We start from the raw sequence: 14,156 nt of genomic DNA, 5'->3' as shown, positions 1-14,156 counted from the left end.
AGGTTTAGGCTCGAACCAGCTTGCAGCCTTGATTGCAAAAGTGTTTCACATAAGAAAATATATTGTTAGCTTGACCTTTCTTCAAGTGTGTTTTAGTTTTTGAGCTAGAAAATGTTGGTTCATCTTAAGAATTTGGGCATTTCTGGCTCGAACCGGTTCGCTTAATTGCAAAAGTGTTTCACATAAAAAAAAATGTTTTAAGTGTAATGTTTATTCAAACGTGTTTCAGTTTTTTGAGCTAATAAGTTTTGGTTCATGGTAAAATCTGTGCATTGCTGGCTCGAACCGGTTCGCTTCACAACCGGTTCACTAGATTGCAAAAAAGTTTCACATTATAAAATTGTTGTTAGTGTAACCTTTTTTCAAATGTGTTTCAGTTTTTTCAGCTAATAAGTTTTGGTTCATCTTAAAAACCTTTGTATTTATCGCTCGAACCGGTTCGCCTTAAAACCGGTTCGCTTGATTACAAAAGTGTTTCACAACCAACCATTTTTTGACCAACTGTGGTTCAGTTCTTGGGCTAATATGCTGGCTCGAACCGGTTCGCTTCATAAACGACTTCCCCTTGGGGTAATTATTGCTGATCCAAACACCCCTTTTTGCTGCTAAACCGGCCCTGTGCAATGCGCTTCCGTTCTGGAAAAAACTGCAAAGCGAAAAGTCAACAAAACGTGAAAATTACAATTTTAATTCGAATAATTTGATGAAATGCTCATTTAACTGGGACAGTTGCTTAGTTAATGGCAGCGGCTGCATTTGGCCAGTTTTGCCAGTTCGCTGGCAACATTTGTGGCAGCTGCACGGGATCAAAAAAAAAATGCTGCTGGATGAGTTCTGTGTGAAGGTCTATTTCTGGCCATTTCTATCGTACTTGGCCAGCATTAAGGGCTGGTGTCCGCCATATCCGCCAGGTTATTACACCTTCTATCCATTGCCCCAGCCGCCGACAGTGCCATTAACAACGTCCACATCCAACTACGCAGTGTATCCGACGTTTCAACCGACGCCGCCGTTTCCCACTCCAGGAAGCACATCATCATCAACCTCATCCACATCCACAACAACAACATCGACTACGAGTACTTCATCATCGGCAACGACGACAACAACAACAACCGGCAGCACTTCGTCGGGCAGCACCTTTCCCGCGCCCACGTGTCCATCGTCGCCGTTTGTGTGTCTGCCTGGAGGCGTGCGTCCACTGCCGGATTGCCCCTGCATCGATCCGAGGCAGCAGCAGCAGCAGCCGCCTGCTATCGGTTCGGATATGATGGTCTTTATGCCACTGAATCCAGGTCGACGTCGTCGTCGTCGCCGGCGGCGTCTTGCCATTGCATCCAACTAGATCCAGCACAGCCTTGCAAGCCCGATTCCCACCCCCCACCCCCCTCCAAACAATAAACATAGTTGTAGTTGAATGAACGCAAATAAATTGTTGAGAACAAACCGAACCGAATTGGCAATCCTCGCACACCTGCACATCCGCCCAACCCGTAGTTATGCTCCCTCTGCTCCTTATTTCAGCCCAGCTGCAGAGCTGCCAGGATGCACGCGGTCGCGCCGGCAGCTGTGTGCCGTTGGGCAGCTGCGCTCACCTGATCCAGGAGTACCAGGCGGCGGGCACAGCTGGCAGCGACTTTCTGTCGTTTCTGGGACAGTCCATTTGCGGCTTCGATGGCGCCAGCTTTCTGGTAAACCAGCTGCTTGTGTGCTCCCCCACTCAAAAAGCAGGTTACTCAATAGTTTGCCTTGCTCTAGGTCTGCTGCGCGGCGTCTCGTGCGCCCCTGGTCAGCCGAAGCCCCAAGGAGTATGCGCTGCCCAGCGGTCCACCGATTGGCGCCTTTTCCTTCTCCTCGCTGGGCGCCGCAGCCACGCAGCCGCCCGGGCAGCCCATCAGCGTCTTTCAGCCCACGCCGCCTGTCAACCAAGCTCCAGGAATAGTAACTGCTCCTGCTCCATCTCCAGCCGTACAGCCGAGCGACTGTGGCATTGGAGGCGCCACCACAAATCGCGTGGTGGGCGGATTGCCGGTGCGCAGAGGTAAATCTTGTCTTACTTTAAATCTCCGTTTTTTACTAATCCCAACTGTGTGAACAGGTACCTATCCGTGGATTGCGGCGCTGGGCTACTTTGAGGAGACCAATCGAAATGCCCTGAAGTTTCTCTGCGCCGGCAGCCTGATTAGTTCGCAATTTGTCGTCACCTCGGCGCACTGCATCAATCCAATGCTGACCCTGGTCAGGCTCGGTGCACACGATCTGTCCAAGTCCGCCGAGCCGGGTGCCATCGATTATCGCATCAGGCGCAGCATTGTTCATGAGCAATACGATTTGGCTTCCATTGCGAATGATATTGCGCTAATTGAGCTGAACGGCGAAGCGCCATCTAACGGTAAGCGACAAAGTTTACAAATTTAGCGCAGTCCTTTCCTTTAATTTATGGCGCCATCTAACGGTAAGTGGCAAAGCTTACAATCTACGTTCAGTCCTTTCCTTAAACTTGTGGCGCCATCTAGCGGAAAGAGGCGACATAACTTGTTACTTTTAGCATTTTTCTTAAACCTTTTTTATACTCTGTTTACAAATGAGACTGGGGCGAATTGGTTTTGTAGTGTGCTCGACTCGTCTGTTAGTCTGTACGTTTATCTATCGGCCCGTCCATCCGTCATATATAATATATATATATATTTTGTCAGATTACTGAAGGCCTATCCAACTTATCTTGCCAAATATATTCTGTTCTCGCCATCAATGAGCTACTTTGTTGCCAACTCACAGTTTGAAGGCAACTTGGCCTTGGCCTTACAGTTTCAGAGCCACTCAACGTTCAAATAGAAACACTTTTAACCGTTTCTACCCGCTCAGAGTATTGCGCTGTCGTTTCGACTCCATTGCAACGTTTTTAATTATTTCTTGTTATTTTTTTTACCAGGCGATATACGTCCCATTTGCCTGCCCGAGGCGAGCAGGTTCCAGCGCGAGGATCAATTCGTGGGCATGAATCCGTTTGTGGCGGGCTTTGGGGCAACCAAACATCAGGGCGCCACCTCCAACGTGCTGCGCGATGCACAGGTGCCCATTGTCTCGCGGCAGAGCTGCGAGCAGAGCTACAAGTCTGTCTTTCAGTTTGTCCAATTTAGCGACAAGGTAAACAGGAAAGAAGAGCCATCTTTGGCATGCCGACGATTAAATACCCTTACAGAAGAGTTGATTACGGTTTGCAGATATGTGAGGAATATTGTAAAGCTCGTGAGGGCTGAGTTAAGGTAAAAATATCTAGGGAAAAAAAGATTATCTACTATGGTAGTCCGATCCGACTATTTCCCAGGGAAGAAGGAAGGCTGGACTTGGCTATAACGACTCAGCTCTTTATATATACATATTTTATGAAAAAATAAGAAAACTCTCTGCAAGGGCATACAAATCTCGCTACATCATCGTCATTGTCTTCATCTTAATTGTGAATATCAACCTGATACTCATGCGTAAATGTCTTTCGATTTCTTGCAGCTGATCTGCGCTGGCAGCTCCAGTGTCGATGCCTGCCAGGGGGATTCCGGTGGACCACTTATGCTGCCGCAGGTCAGTTACACACACACACAGATCGTGACTCATCGAACCAGTTTTTGGTCTTGATTAGCCGCCGAATCCCCCAAGGTGATTGAGTTTGTTGCCACCGTGGGGGGAACTCACAAAACCAAAAGACAAACTCTTACAATCGTTTCATTTGTCACATATTTATAACAGCTCTTAACTTTATGATCGTGTTAAATTTTCATTTGTTTACCTTTCAGCTGGATGGCGGCATCTATCGCTATTACTTGCTGGGCATTGTTTCCTTTGGCTATGAGTGCGCCAAGCCTGGCTTTCCGGGCGTCTATACGAGAACCAGCAGCTACTTGAACTGGATACATCACATATTACGTGGCGTTTCCAGGGGCAGAGCACGGCGATTTGTCACGCACAATCCTTGACTTGAAAAAGATACCTGTTCCCAAAAATATAGCACTTATACGCAAATAATGATATGACTGTTTGTTGAGTTTATTACGAAAATTCGTAGGTGTTTGGGACTTGATATGCCGTAAGTTTTATTGAATAAACTTGAAGGAATAGTTGTCTCCGAGTCTTATATACAAAATTAGAATATAACTTGTGTTCAGGTGTAAAATGCCTTTAAACATTTTATAATATATTACATTAGGTATTAGATTACTTACTTCACATACACACATTAATTGGCATCTTGAAGGGGGGCTTTAATTTATCTATATTATATAGCGTTAACGAAGTGGATAGCAGTTTTACTCAAAGCCGGAGAAAACAAATAAATAAACTGAGAAACAGGTAGTTATACAATATGAGATATGAGATAGGATACAATTTTGATATTCATTTTTAGCTATTTAAATCAAATAACGATAATCTGTGGAGCTTACTTGAATTCATGAGAATCGCATAGGAGAGCTGCGCACACATACATGAATACACACAAACTATATTCATATACAGTAAGTAAATCTTGTAAAATAAAAATTTTTGTTCAAAAGTCAAATATTTATTGGATAGGGGATATATTGTTTGCAAACGGCCGGCAAAAATGCAGCTACGTTCAACACTGAGGGAAAAGTGGAGATAGAAGTGAAGATAGAAGGCAGACAGAAAGATATGGTTAAATCGACTCAGCGAGTATGAAAAATAATATTCTCTATTCTCCATATTCAGATATTCCACTTCGACATTTCATATATGTATATAGTATACATATCATATGCCATAAAAAATAAACTCAAACGTGCAATTAATAAAATATAATAACCCCTGCTGAGCACCAAAAGTACCCAATATAAATACACTACGCTGAAATTTGAATTAAAAATACATTTTCCAGACATGCGAGTATTAAAAGTCGGGTATTTCCGAAAAACTCAAGTATACAAATATAAATATATATATATATATATATGTGCACATGTGATTTGTGTAGAACTTTTTCTGCTTTGAGGATGAGCTTAATTTGTGGGCTTACAAATATAACGGCAGGTAGCGTGACTTTTTTTTTTGCACAAGCAAATAACTTGTCTGAGTCTTGAAACCGCAAAATCATTAATCAATCTCAATCGGAGTGCTTACAAGCAGCTAAGTGAGACCCACGTGCGGGCTCGCAATTAGAATTTTACGACAGGTCTTGAGGTTAATTATTTATGGCGGGGTGTAAATGATGTCAGGCAATGGTTGGTCAACGGACACTCACAAGCCGGAACTGGTCAGCAGGAGCAATCACCTGAAATTCCCGCAACTGTGGCCGCCCGCTGTTACCTGAGCGACATTCTAAAATTGCCATCAAAATAGCCAAAGCTTACTCATCGACCACGGGCCTATATTGAATATGATGTTATATATGAATCGACTGCATTCTATGCATAACAATTGCCGTGGCTTTTGGACAGCAACTGCTCAGCATTCCGGACAGATTCCAGTGCGCTGCACGCAAATACACTGCGAGAAAATAAGTCATGCTAAACTGTAGTATGTTTTTTTCTATTGAAATTTTAGGTTATTTTCGTTCTTTAATTATCTTAAATTGATTATGAAATGAATTTGATTGAAAAAAGAGGACCTAAGTACAATACTTAATTCAAGAATTTACATGCTTAAAGCTAGAGTAAAATCTTTTGAGGAGAAATTTTGAAAAAAAGAAAACAAATGTGAAAAATACTTGCTACACGGATTTGCATACCTAAAATAAGCGTGAGACTTTCTTAATTTAAGTACAACATTTCCATGAAAAATTTAGGTACAAACTTTTTGAGGCAAAATATGATTTTTTTTAGAGATTTCTGTACTATAAAAAGATGCCTGACATCAGAATTTCCTTCTTGGCTCAAGGAATTTCAAGCTAAAAAAAAATACTAGCGTTAGAAATTCTTCATTTAAGTACAAACTTTTCAAGACAATGTTTTATTTAAGAACACAATTCCCTAAACACAATATATTGTTTTTTAGAGCTTTCTAGACTATAAAATGAAGCCTCACATCAGAATTTCCTACTTAACTCAAGGAAATTCAAGCTAAAAAAAATACTTGCTACATAATTTGCATACCAAAAAAAAGCATGAGAAGTTCTTCGTTTAAGTACAAACTTTTCAAAACAATATTTCATTTAAGTTTTTTTTTAAGACAAAATATTATTTATTTAGAGATTTCTGGACTATAAAAAGAAGCCTGACATCCGAATCTTCCCCTTGGCTCAAGAAATTCAAGTTTATATATTCAAGTACAAAATCAACATAATTTTTGCGAGTGTAGCGCCTATGTCATCGATTGACATAATCAACCTTTTGCGAGCGCAGACAATGCAAGTCGCAAAATAAACTCAATCTCTAATCTCGCAATCGGCATGAGCTTTTTACATCAAATGCATACGAAAGTCTCGACTCTTATCTTGACAGATCTCTGGACGAGAAGCAGCTGGTCGAGCTGCTGTGAACAGTTTGTTAATCGTGTTGTCAGCAACAATTAGGCTGTCCGACTACAGCTTCATTACGGGGGCTCTTTGGCGTGGAATGTGGCATCTAAATCCGTTTGTATAATACAACAAATAAACTAATATTTATAAACTGGTCGTAGCATTAAATAAAAACCACTTGACTCACTTTCAATTCCTGAAACACAGCAATGACAAACCAGGCGCCAGGCCGACAACAATTTCTTCACACCTCCGCCTTGGCTCCAAGCAAAATTTAAGTAAACATATTAAAAATAAATATATTCCATATGAATATTTGTATGCCCTAACAGAGTGTATAATAATTGCTGTTAAAAGCCATTCAACAAAGGCTAATATGAATTATAATTGCTTTCCAAAATCGACACTTTGAAATACAATATATGTATACTTATTTAAAATTGATCAAATATCTACAGCTCAGTTGGGCCGCTCGTCTGCCATATTTAGATGTTTATTATTAAAGCACTTTCCTGAGAGTTTTTGCCAACTGCGATGTTGTAACAACGTGTCGATCTCCGAGAGGGTATAGAATATTTGTAGCCAGCTCTTTCTATTTATAAAAAGCTCACAATTCGAGTAACTCAATTGATGAACATCGATTTTTTAATCAACTTATTTTAAAGAATATATGTGCTTGAGATACCAATTAAAAAAAGGTCCCTGTTTTTCGGTATATGCACACACTTATGTCTTAAGTTCTAAAAAATGACAAAATAATTGAATAATAAAAAAAATGTGCTTAAACTTTCAATAATATGGGACAAAGCAAAAGAAGTCCAGAAGCAGCTGTAAGAACAGCTATTATATCGCTTATTATTTACTTAACATAAGCTTGTTTTGTTTACAAGCAAGAACAGGGTATCTGCTAGTCTGGCAGCCTGTTATCAACAACCAAGAACAGGGTATCTGCTAGTCTGGAAGCCTGCTATTTCACTTATTATTAACTTTATATAAGCCTATTTGTTAACAAACAAGAACAGGGTATCTGTTAGTCTGGCAGCCTGTTATTTCACTTATTATTGACTTAATATAAGCTTTTCTGTTAACAAGCGAGAACAGGGTATCTGCTAGTCTGGCAGCCTGCTATCAAAAACCAAGAACAGGGTATCTGCTAGTCTGGCAGCCTAGACTTATCGATTTCTTAATTGTTCGTTGTTTACCCTTCACTGCAATTAGCCAAGAGCTATTAAATATTGTATAGTATGGGGCCTATCACATTCGTCTGTGCATATTTAGTTATTCTTTTCTGTTTGGCATTGCGAGTGATCTTATTTATTTAGATTTTTAGCAAATTATATTTGTGTAATTAACACATAGCTGGAATAATTGCAGCTTGACAATGCTTTATTTGAGAGACAATGCAGGTCGCAATAATTTGCATTTCTCCGTCAAAGGGATTCGTCATGCTGGGAAACTGTATAAAATTACAGCGGATCCCGCGCGAATTTGGTGATTTTTCTGTAAAGCTGTTATTGTTGCGATTTAATTGATATAGTTAGTTAGTTGGGGAGATAAGCGCTCTGGATTCTCCCCTCTCGATTGAGAACAACTTTCGAGCATATAAAGCTGCGGCTCGGCTGCCGTCAATCGCTGATCGTCGCGAGCTGGTCACGCAAAGGCGAAATACAAATTCGATCAAAACTTTATAAATATATAACGTCAACAAGAAGCTTGGACCCGCGTCTCAAGACGCGCTCAGTCTGATAACGTACGGCGAGTCGTTAACGTCGTGTGTGCGCAACGCGAACTTGGATACGCTTTCGAATAGAATTAACCGACAAAATAATACAAATATGAAGCTAGTGCTTAGTGTTGTGTTAACGCTTGGCTGCCTGGCCACGCCCACGCCCGCCCAGTTCAATCGCCGACAAGGTACACCACATCTACACATGTCTAAACATTAGAACTTTGCTTTGGCTTTTTCTCAGCTTTGACTACTATAACAAATTTCTAACACTAACTAAAAAAAAAAAAGCAAATATAAACAAGTTGTCGCGAAACCAGTTCCATTAAACGCGACGCGTCCATAAAAATATATTTTAATATTTAAGCAATGATTACAATCAAATTACAATTTTGGAATTTGTTTGTGTATTGAGTTTTGGGTTTTTTTCACTGGCAAGTTTGTTGCCTAAGTCTTTTGTTTTTCTGCGTTTCCTGCGCACAAATATTATTTGCTCTCTTTTCAATATGCATATACATATATATTTATATATATATATATATACGATATAAACTCAAGCAATCAAATTTCGATTTGAATTTGTTTTCTTGCGGGCAAGTTCGTTGCCTGAGTCTTTTGTTTTTCTGTGATTCCTGCGCACAAATATTATTTGCGCATTGTATTGAAACTCGTGCGGATTTGTTTTAGCTTTTCGTTAGTTTTAAAATGTATACTTAAACATTTATTTTGGCGTTACGGCTCAAGTTCAATCCGTAAAACCAGTCAGTGTCACTGTCATTGCAAGCTCGGCCCAAGGTCAATTGACCCCAGTTGTATGCCCGAGACGTTTCCCTACAGTTTTTATCTTTTTTTTTTGGTTATTATGCATAGGTTATTATGTATTAAGAGCACGTTTCACTGTTTGGTTAATGGCTGCAAAATTTGGTAGCAGCTGGACAAAAAGAGAGAGTTTCGAGATTTTCAAGTATTTCGGACAAGTTTTTATTTGATATATGTGATATATATATTATACAGTTATGTCATTAGGGTTAATTTCTTAGAGAGTGTATTAAAAGAGAGCTCCGACTCCGTAAAGCTTCTATATGCTTGATTAGCATAAACAGTCGCGTTGTTTTAGCCATATCTCAGTCAGGCGCATAGCTTTAATTTATTAAAGTCATAAGTTAAATAAAAATTCGATTTTTGAACTATTTAATTTGTAATGTGTAAACAATTTAATATTCATATCTTATATGCTCTTCGCGCAAGAAGTTAACAATTTTCTCACTTTACTGCAAAGGAAAACCTAATTGATAACGTGTTTCCAGTAAAATATCATATTCTGACTTGTGAGAATCTTCAAGTTACTAAACGTTATGTTGAGCTGGGTTTTATTTTACAATGTATAGCTATCATAGAAATAAAGGTCTAAGATCTGGTATGAAAAAAAGGATTTGTTTTCAAGATATCCTGACTAAATCTGAATATACGAGTTCACATATGAGTATGAGATTTTCAAAAGTGAACCACAATATATATATTTTTCTTATTAGATTAACTAGATCAGTAATACCTAAGCTACTTAAATATGGCGGATAAAATGTATCAAGACTTACAACTAATTAGTCTACGTTGTATAAGGTTAAGGCTATAAAGCGAAAAGTTATTTATTCTGCAGATTATTATATTATATATTTTATCAATGAGATATGTCTTACAGAACCCTGTTAAGTAGATCCAGCGTTTAAGCCTTCTCCCTTTTGGCCGTAGAGAGACAGACTCCCGTAATGGGGCACCTGTTTCTTGTTCTTCCAGGAGAAGTTAGACGCCTTGCTAGTCGGGTTGGTATGGAAGCGAAGGCGCTTAAGGTATTTTTCGGCATGCTGACGGATTACGTCTCCTACTTTAGCAACTCCTAGGTCTCTCTCGATATGTTTCTAGTACGCATATACCAAGGATCATTGCTTATCCTATTAAGAATGTTTCTCTCTTCTTCTGTTGAGTTGGGATTTTGCGACAATTCCGTACACTTGCAGCGCATAGACAATATTATTTAGCTGCCTTGGCAATGTTCGGGCTAACTATCAGCAATAATTAAAATAGTTTTTTGTTATATTTTTTGCACAACTCTCTCAAGTTCAGTCAGATCTTAATTTGTACGTCTCCATTTGTTTCCGTCTCCGCGTTTAGTTCGCCAGAATTGCATCACGCCCGAGAATTATTATGGCAGCTGTGTGGCGCTCAGCTACTGTCCACAGGCGGCGAATGTCTTCCAGTTGACCGATAGGCAAACGGCGCAGAATTATGTATTTGCGCTGCAGCGCAGCTGCGGCACGCGCAGCGTCAATGGGGATCCACTGGTATGGGTGCACACTAATCATCTTCTTCTTCAGTTCTGTGCTAAGCTTTTGCTATCTTTGAATTTAGGTGTGCTGCACCAGACCGGTTACTAATCCGGTCACAGAGCGACCACAGAATCCTTTCTTCCCATCCACAGAGGATTCGTTTGTGACAGCGCAGGTTGCGCCATTGCCATCTACGACACGGGCACCGGAGGTTAATCCCTTCCTGACCCAGGCACCGGCGACCAGGCCCACGGCTAGAGTAACAACCTCTGCGCCAGTTACCTCTTCGCCTATTCTACAGCCACGTGGCCCCAGCTGTCGCTTTCCACCCGGAAAGATTGGTGAATGCGTGGGTGAGTAATCTTCAGGGAGGCTACATTTACTCCTTTTATCTACAGAGCTCCTACTAATCCCTTGCAGAAATCAAGAGCTGTGCGCCGGTTCTAAGCGAACTCCAGTCGAAGCGCAATGATCCCGACTTTGCCAAGCAATTGCAGGCCTCCAATTTGGTATGCGGCAGAGTTGGCACTCAGGTCTGTTGTCCCACGGGCCAAACGGTGACCACGCCGCCAACGCGGATAGTTAACTTGGATGAGGTGCCGCGTCGCTTGCCCACCGTGGCGGAGGGTTGCGGCGCCACACCAAAGGCGGCTGCCTTTAAGAAGGTCGTTGGCGGCGAGCCGGCCAAGCAGGGCACCTGGCCCTGGATTGCGCTGCTTGGCTACGATGATGGCTCCTCCTCGCCGTTTAAGTGTGGCGGCACATTGATCACCGCCAGGCATGTTCTCACCGCAGCCCATTGCATCCGACAGGATCTGTAAGTGTCCCGAATCTTTGCTCCCAAAAAACATTAAATAATTAAATTATTTTCTTGGCTTTCCCTTAGGACATTTGTGCGCCTGGGCGAGCACGATCTGACGACGGACACGGAGGCACGCCACGTTGATGTGCCGATCGCTAAGGTAATTATTTCATTGAGATGCCTCTGATTGACCGACTGACTGACTGGCTGACTGATTGAAGAGTAACGCAAACAAGTTTACCATAAAACGAGAAAGAAGAAATATCTTCGGCACGCCGAGGATTTAATATCCTTGCAGACCCAACCTTTTTATAATGCTCATATTGCTTTGCCGGTATCTAAGAAGCACAGGGAAAATAGTTAATGCCGAGTTTGGTCAGGATATCGCGAAAAACAAAAAAGTTTTCCATACAACAACTTATTTTCGACCGATAGTTCCTATGGCAGCTATATGATTCAGTGGTCCGATCTTAATAGGATTTTGCATATATATGAGGAGCATAGTAAAACTAATAAATGCCGAGTTTGGTCAAGATATCTTGATAAACAGAAAAGTTTTTCATACAAGAAACTACTTTTGGACCGATCGTTCCTATGGCAGCTATATGATATAGTGGTGCGATCCAGCTGGTTCCGACATATATATTGCCAAGTTTCATAAATATAGCTTTCAAACTGAGAGACTATTCCGCATAGAAACAGACAGACGGACAGCCGGACTATATCGACTCGGCTGTTGATACTGATCATGAATATACATATATACTTTATGGGGTTGGAGATGTCTCATTTCACTGCTAGGGTATTAAAGAGGGAAAATAGAGGAAAAATCGATTTTTTATTTAAACAAAGTATTTATAGTAAATTTTATTTCTCTTCTGTCCACAGTACGTGAGGAATCCGAATTATAATAGTCGCATTGGACGCGGCGATATGGCCATACTCTATTTGGAGCGTAATGTTGAGTTTACGGATACGATAATACCCATTTGTATGCCGAACAGTCCCAGTTTGCGTGCCAAGTCGTACGTTTCATCGAATCCCTTTGTTGTCGGCTGGGGCAAGACTCAGGAAGGTGGTGAATCCTCCAACATACTCATGCAACTGATGATACCCGTCCTGGACAATCAGGTCTGCCGCACCAGCTATGCGAAAGTGAATCGTTTCTTTAGCGAGGAACAGTTCGATAAGGCTGTGCTCTGTGCGGGCGTGCTGACCGGCGGCAAGGATACCTGTCAGGGCGACTCCGGCGGACCGCTGATGACCTCCGAGGTGACCGACGGTCAAATGCGTTTCTATTTGATTGGCGTGGTCGCATATGGTGTGGGCTGTGCCAGGCCCGAGGTGCCCGGCGTCTACACGAGCACACAATACTTTATGGATTGGATACTCGAGCAGCTGTTGGATACGCCCTGATTTGGCCAACTCCGTAGCCATCTTCTGTCCTAGACCTAACTACTCATATGTGCTTAAAGTATATAATAATAATAATAATGATAATAATGTACGGAGCGCTCCAAGCGCAACTCAAATATTGACACGGACTCTGGGTCCTTTTTGTGTGTGCCTGGGCTTTGTTCTCATGACCTCAGCGTTGTCTAAGCCTTGAGGTGAATGCCTGGCCGCGCGTTACCCAAAGACTTATGCAAATAGCGTATGCCGAGCGCATCATCAATCATGCCTCTAATGGAATGTCTTGGGCAGGCAGCGAAAGTAACCCCCGATCCCCAGACCCTGGGGTGAGGTACATGTGTTTTAAAGGGTTGGCCGGGCCACGACATGAACTGCATTCTAATTGCACGAGCTGAGAAGCTCAGATCACAAAGGATTTGAATAGAATTCGGGGCACAACTGCCTTGATAACATTTGGGCGCCATCTCAGCGATGAGATGAGAGATTCCCCCAGACAGCATTTGGCACGCTTTGTCTCCCCTCTAATCAGATCGAATGCCAGACGCATCCTTTCGGGCAAAATTAGGGACGCTCTCGCCCGCGCATTTGTGGCCACGTGTCTTGTAGGACAGAAGTTTTTCTTTTCTAATTCCTTGTGATTCAAATCGGAGCTGGAGCTGCCATCAACTGGCAGCTGTTCCCGTCAAGCCTTCATTTGAGCGCAGTTGTTCTTACGCTCTGTTGGCCCAACACTCGCCTTGCATTTGCAATCAAGCTGGCATCACAACACACGAGTTCCTGCGGCCCGATCATTTATCAATAAATTTGCATACGAAATTCGCTAGAAATTTGCATGCACAAGCGGATTTTTGGCGAGCATCCGAACACAAGGGTGTTAATTTCATCATTAGCTGTGATATCTTTATTGACAGCTCTGTGCGAAAAGAGCCTACCCAAGGGTAGGCGCCCCGTACGCGCTGAGGGGTTGTCTTTGCGAAAAAAAAAAAACATCAACAGTCAAGAGGTATACAAAGGAAAAACCCACAATCCCAAATATAAACACAATTGGCAATTGGCAGGCCGCAATTGTTAACCGAGATTTCCCATTGATTTCCAAAGGGTAATTCTCGCAAATCTCTTTGAAATTAGTTCATCCATTGCTCATATGTGATATGATCTTTTAACGCATCATTTAAGTTCCCAGCACAAATCGCCAGCGATGTGGGTGCAGTGAATACGATCCTTATGTTTTGTGATGAACTTTTGCAAGATTATTCTACTGACGGCGGGAATGACTTTAGAAACGAACTTTTTTCAACGCATCGATTTATAATTTGTTTGAATGCCAATTGATAGTAGGGATCCGTACGAATTCAAAAAGGTATAACATTTCAAAATCTGACAGTATTTACCCGAGATATTCAATAAAAATCATCAAAAAAT

General features: G+C 41.7%; 2 protein-coding genes across 2 annotated transcripts; both read left to right on the top strand.

Moving 5' to 3' along the window:
• Positions 1 to 533: 533 nt before the first annotated feature.
• On the top strand, positions 534 to 4,011 carry LOC135431316 (venom serine protease Bi-VSP). Its single transcript, XM_064686381.1, has 7 exons — positions 534 to 1,322; positions 1,525 to 1,691; positions 1,759 to 2,041; positions 2,099 to 2,374; positions 2,915 to 3,147; positions 3,511 to 3,582; positions 3,795 to 4,011. Exons 1-7 carry the CDS (start codon positions 704 to 706, stop codon positions 3,972 to 3,974), a joined length of 1,830 nt encoding a protein of 609 aa, XP_064542451.1. The 5' UTR covers positions 534 to 703; the 3' UTR covers positions 3,975 to 4,011.
• Positions 4,012 to 8,128: 4,117 nt separating this feature from the next.
• On the top strand, positions 8,129 to 12,855 carry LOC135431878 (venom serine protease Bi-VSP). The gene is made up of 6 exons (XM_064687231.1): positions 8,129 to 8,383; positions 10,365 to 10,534; positions 10,602 to 10,872; positions 10,940 to 11,336; positions 11,406 to 11,481; positions 12,210 to 12,855. Exons 1-6 carry the CDS (start codon positions 8,305 to 8,307, stop codon positions 12,735 to 12,737), a joined length of 1,521 nt encoding a protein of 506 aa, XP_064543301.1. The 5' UTR covers positions 8,129 to 8,304; the 3' UTR covers positions 12,738 to 12,855.
• Positions 12,856 to 14,156: the final 1,301 nt, after the last annotated feature.

Source organism: Drosophila montana, unplaced genomic scaffold, assembly GCF_035044405.1.
Source record: "Drosophila montana isolate Dmon_TW-CO22-7 unplaced genomic scaffold, ASM3504440v1 contig_1455_1, whole genome shotgun sequence".
Taxonomy (NCBI): domain Eukaryota; kingdom Metazoa; phylum Arthropoda; class Insecta; order Diptera; family Drosophilidae; genus Drosophila; species Drosophila montana.
This window is presented reverse-complemented; position numbering and strand designations above follow the sequence as displayed.

Bases quoted from the DNA above. Each gene is read 5' to 3' on its own strand.
- LOC135431316 (XM_064686381.1), top strand. From the start codon at position 704: ATGAAATGCTCATTTAACTGGGACAGTTGCTTAGTTAATGGCAGCGGC. The intron at 1,323-1,524 runs GTCTTGCCATTG...TCCTTATTTCAG, and splicing joins TCGTCGTCGTCGCCGGCGGC to CCCAGCTGCAGAGCTGCCAG. The intron at 3,583-3,794 runs GTCAGTTACACA...TTTACCTTTCAG, and splicing joins GACCACTTATGCTGCCGCAG to CTGGATGGCGGCATCTATCG.
- LOC135431878 (XM_064687231.1), top strand. From the start codon at position 8,305: ATGAAGCTAGTGCTTAGTGTTGTGTTAACGCTTGGCTGCCTGGCCACG. The intron at 10,873-10,939 runs GTGAGTAATCTT...AATCCCTTGCAG, and splicing joins AAAGATTGGTGAATGCGTGG to AAATCAAGAGCTGTGCGCCG. The intron at 11,337-11,405 runs GTAAGTGTCCCG...GCTTTCCCTTAG, and splicing joins CATTGCATCCGACAGGATCT to GACATTTGTGCGCCTGGGCG.